Here is a 4631-nt window from a genome sequence, read left to right as displayed (position 1 = left end):
TAGAATATATAAATAAGCGGACAAAATATATGCAGACAGGACAAATAAGCACAGAGAGGAGGAAAAGCCCCTGGAAGGAGGGTGCTCTCCCAGCCCTGCCGACACCCAAAGCCACCGCAGCTTCCTACCATATCGGCGCCTTCTTAAATAGCTGTTTCCAGGGAACTTTGGCCTGCTTGGATATCGAGACGCCTCTCATTAAATAATCTATGGGGATGATGAGTTCTGCAGGGAAGAAAACATGCAAAGGAAAGCTCTGATCAGTAATGCTCTCTGCAGCTGGAGGGAGCCCTGGGAGACCACTATACAACTATTTTTAATCTTGGGGGGGGTTTTGGCAATACCAGCATTGGGTACTCATGAAAACACCTTGTTACGTTGACCAAAATCTTTCCACTGCACCCACACACTTCCCCATCCAGCCACCTTCACCCACTTGTTGTATCCCTTGTTATAATTAAACAAAAGTCTCTTTGGGCAAGGACCAGGTTTGGATTTTGTGCAGCGGCAGGCACACACCAGGCTCCTGGTGAGCTGGGCTCCTACGTACCACGCTCGCACTAATAATGCCGTAGCCAGGTGTAATGGCTTGCTCATGTGTGGAATTACTCCCAGACAGTTATTCAGGAAGAGATATTCCGGATTAACTGGTTTTTAAAAGCTCTATGTGTAGATGCTCTTAGTTTGGAATAAGTACCTTGCCCTGCTTTAGCTTAATCCACTTTGAAGATCATGGTCTGTTTGGTGTTTTCACTGGTGCTTAAGAGTACTGAGGAGTCAGATCAGGCTCTCAACAGTAATATAATCCAGCCTAGGACTTAAATTGGAAATCAGCAATGCAAGAGCTCAAAACCTTGTTTCTGGGTTTAGCATCCTGGGTCAGACACAGCGTACATTATACAAGATATCTGAACCAAAGTCTGTGTGGAAAACCAGGCGTGATCTCAGAAACATGGGGGTTTGGCAGAAAACGCCAGTGGTATCACTCGGGCCCGGCAGCCTCGGGACCACTGGCAGCCTCAGGATGCAGGCGGCTGCTCTTACCTTTCTCACTCAGTAGGTACTTGCAGGTGCAGTAAACCCAGAGCAAAGCGAGCAAACCGGAGAAGTAGAAAACGCTCTCCCAGCCGTACCAATCCAGGAGGAGAGATCCTGCACCGCCGATCACCAGCGTCCTGCAAGGGAAACCACATGGATCTACAGGGCTGCGAAAGGGCTGGCTAAGCACACAGCGACGGGAGATGCTTCCCGGAGTGGATGCTGCATGTCACTAAATGTGCTTAAAAGAACCGTCAGGCACTGCGTGTGCAGGCACTGCCCACCTGCCCGGTCACCCCGCAACTCTGCAACCCGCCCCGTTCCCTGCGTGGCATCTCAGGATCCTCAGCCAAGCAGCAGGAACTGCTAAGGGACCTCACGCTCGCCTGCCCCACACTGAAACACACTCATCAGGGAGAGAAAATGAGGCTGCTGATCTGCAGAAGGTATCTCAGAGAACGTATAAATCGACAAAAGAAATTAATACACTGGAAAACTAAGTGATTAAACACATTAATATTTCTATTTGGCTTTTAAGCAACACTTCCATTTAGAAAGGAAATTCTCATGGAGATTAGGAGAGATGGGGAAGGTATATTATCCTCATCTATCAGCAAGGACAGGTGACCAGTCTCAGGTTGACCCTCGCTCTTCCTACTGGATCAGGCTGTTTCCCATAGTAATTAAAGGTTGCAAACACTCTTCAAAGTCTGGCTTGAAAAGAAAGAAAAAAAACCCACATAAATCCTTGACATGCATGACAGCAACTGCCTGAGGCTTCCTCAGCTCAGCCAGTGTCCTCAAGGACCCAGGAATCCACATGTACTTTGGGCTGCGAGTTTTGCCTCCAACTATTTGATGGCATTTCATCACATACAATGTCCAGAGACTGTCACTCGCTGCTCAAACCCTTTGGAACTTACCCAAACTGCGAGCCAGTCCCCACTGTGCTGTAGGTGAAGGCTCGCTCGCTCTCCCGGACCTTCTGGGACAGCAGGCTGGCCAGGGACGGGAAATACACCCCTGCGAGCAATGGGAGCAAGGCAGGGAGCAGTCAGGCTCCTGCGTCCTCGTGAGCAAATCAAAAGCAAATTTAAAAGATCCAACAGGAGCTAAACACCGAGACAAAGCAACAAGACCTTTGGTGAATTCAGAACAGGGATATACAATAACACAAATGAATCCCTCCCCATGAAAGATGTGTGTGTGCCTTCTCCTGAATCCCGTTTCATCATCACTGCTGCTACTGCAAATCCACCGGTGCCATGCGCTTCTCCCAGTACCCCCCTACTGCTGCAGCTCGGCAGGAGGGAAGGAAAATCATCCCAAATTATTCAGAAGTTTTGGCAAGGACCAATTTTCCCCAAGTGCTTTGATGGAGTTTTAAAATGCAGAAAATCAAACAGGAACATTGATGATTTCAGAAGCCAGCAGCACACGTCTGGCAGGGAGGTTTCTACAGGGCAACAACTTGACAGCGACTTCAGAAATGCCCCTTTTTCTTTCTTCTGGTGGAAGTTCTGGATGCAGAAGCAGTTACAAGACAGAGGGTTGCTTGAACACGCAGGAGAAGGGTTCATGCACTGCAAACCACCTGATTTGCATCGGAATTTACTGCACAGGAGCCCCGGTGCAAGGAAACCCCCGGGCAGACACACAGCTCAGGGCAGGGGTCTCACCTTGCAGCAGCCCCATGAGGAACCTGGAGGAGGCCATAAAAACGAGGTGGGCAGAGGTGACGTGGGTGAGCAGTGGGGTGAGGACCGTGAGGAACCCCCAGGCTGATGCCGAGAGGAGGAGGACTTTCTCACCCCCTATTCTGGAGGACAGAAAACACATTATTATTATCAAAAACAAGCAGAGGGCAAAGGGGCAAAGCCCCCCAGCCAAGACTCAATTGTCCTTCCCAGTTTAACTTGTTTTTAAGAGCAACTTTTCAGTCAAACCTGTTCTTCTCCTCTTACAAATATCCTTAGCCTTTTGGGGAGTGGGATCAGCAGCTCTGACCCCCTCCCCTCCCTCCTGTCCCGCAGCATGCAGTGAGGGGCTGGTCACCGACACCAGCCCCAGGACACCACCGCACCGCTGCACTCAATCTCTGATGGGGGGGAAGCCCAAGCTGCACTCACTGTTCCGCTTTTCTTAACCAGTGACGGTGTTTTCCATCTGCTCTTTTGCATCAGCTCTGCCTAAAAGCAACCTCCATCAGAAAAATTATGCTGGTATAAAAGTGGTCTTCACTGTTTCCAAGAGAAAAAAACCCCTCTGTTGGTCTAAGTGCCCATTAATGTAACTGTAGATCTTTCTGGCAGCTGCTGTGCAGGAACTGTCGAGGCAGCAGTGATGGGGTGGGCACTCCCTGACTTTGCTGGGGATTTTCCCAGTGCAGAGTCCTTCGGTGCATGCTGCCCTATAAGAACAGCACCAATTTTAAGACACAGAGATTTAATCGGACAGTGAAAACGATGAGTCCTTTCTGAATCAGAGCTACAGACCCTGAGGGAGGCTGATGGAGAGACCTCAACTAGTTTCAGAGCAACATACAGCACCTCACAAACCTCCCCACAGACATGCTTCACCCTCCCACCCCACCACTGTCCCAGGGTGAAACTTGGCACAGCCACTGCTGAGACTTGAACTGAGAGGTCAAAACCAAACTAAGTGCCATTGGTAAAGCCCAAGCAGACGAAACATGAGAATAATTTCCAGTACTGGTCACTGATATGTCCTCCGATAATCTGTGTCAAGCAGTAGCCCCAGAAGAAGCTGCTGAGCACTATGCCAGACTGCTTCTTGTCCCAGTCGAAGTGGGTGCTCAGGGCGACGGCGCAGATGGGCACGGTGACACGGGCGCAGTACAGCAGGCACGTCCCCAGCAGCAACATCACCGTCCAGACGCGGGACTCGGGCCTGCAAGGATGGAGAGGAGATGGGGAAAGGGCAGTTGGCATGGGCTGCCTGGTAGATCCAAGCACAGCGAGGACTTACAGGTCAGACTGGTTTGCTTGCGAGCAATAAGGAGTCTGTCTTGGTAAGATAAAGGTCAGCACAATCCCCCTGTGGCACAGTGGTTCTGACACGGAGCATACCACATCTGGTGACTTTTATGAATGATGCCAAGTTTCATCCCAAACATTCTTTGACCCCAGCAGCAAAACAATATCTGTCTGTAGGCTGCAAGGTGGAACAGGCTGCTCAGACACTGCTCACTGCAAATTGAGGGGAAGGCAGGGCAGAAACCTGGTTTGTTTGCTTTTTTACCCAAACAAAAGTTTTAGAAACTGTTCTTTAAAAGATAAGGATAACAAAGGAAAGGTCAGGGCATGAGGTTGGAAGCATTTGCATGAGACACACCTTCTTGGTAGCAAACATTTGTAATTTGGCATTTGTTCCTACCCCTTCCTACCCATTTATTTCTACCCATTCCCCAAGGGAGGTGGAGTGTGTGTTACCCTTCCCAAATAGGAGAGAGGTGGAGGAATTCTTCAGGAAGAGACAAGATGTGATGGGGCTAAGTAGCCCAGAGAGAGCAGCAAGATAAACTGGCCTGATAAGAAGTTTAAGATAATATGAATAATGATAAGTTAGCAGAA

General features: G+C 49.5%; 1 protein-coding gene across 1 annotated transcript; it reads right to left on the bottom strand.

The window, feature by feature from the left end:
* Window positions 1–105: 105 nt before the first annotated feature.
* Window positions 106–3948, bottom strand: LOC104513514 (solute carrier family 17 member 9-like; the record flags this gene model as incomplete). Its single annotated transcript, XM_010156903.1, is given in 5 exon segments — window positions 106–225; window positions 1045–1175; window positions 1962–2061; window positions 2718–2857; window positions 3751–3948. Coding segments are annotated over 5 exon segments (689 nt in total), but the record flags the coding sequence as incomplete, so codon positions are not given.
* Window positions 3949–4631: the final 683 nt, after the last annotated feature.

Source organism: Eurypyga helias, unplaced genomic scaffold, assembly GCF_000690775.1.
Source record: "Eurypyga helias isolate BGI_N326 unplaced genomic scaffold, ASM69077v1 scaffold46898, whole genome shotgun sequence".
Classification (NCBI taxonomy): domain Eukaryota; kingdom Metazoa; phylum Chordata; class Aves; order Eurypygiformes; family Eurypygidae; genus Eurypyga; species Eurypyga helias.
The sequence above is the reverse complement of the archived record's forward strand: the minus strand, read 5'-3'. Positions and strand labels throughout refer to the sequence as shown.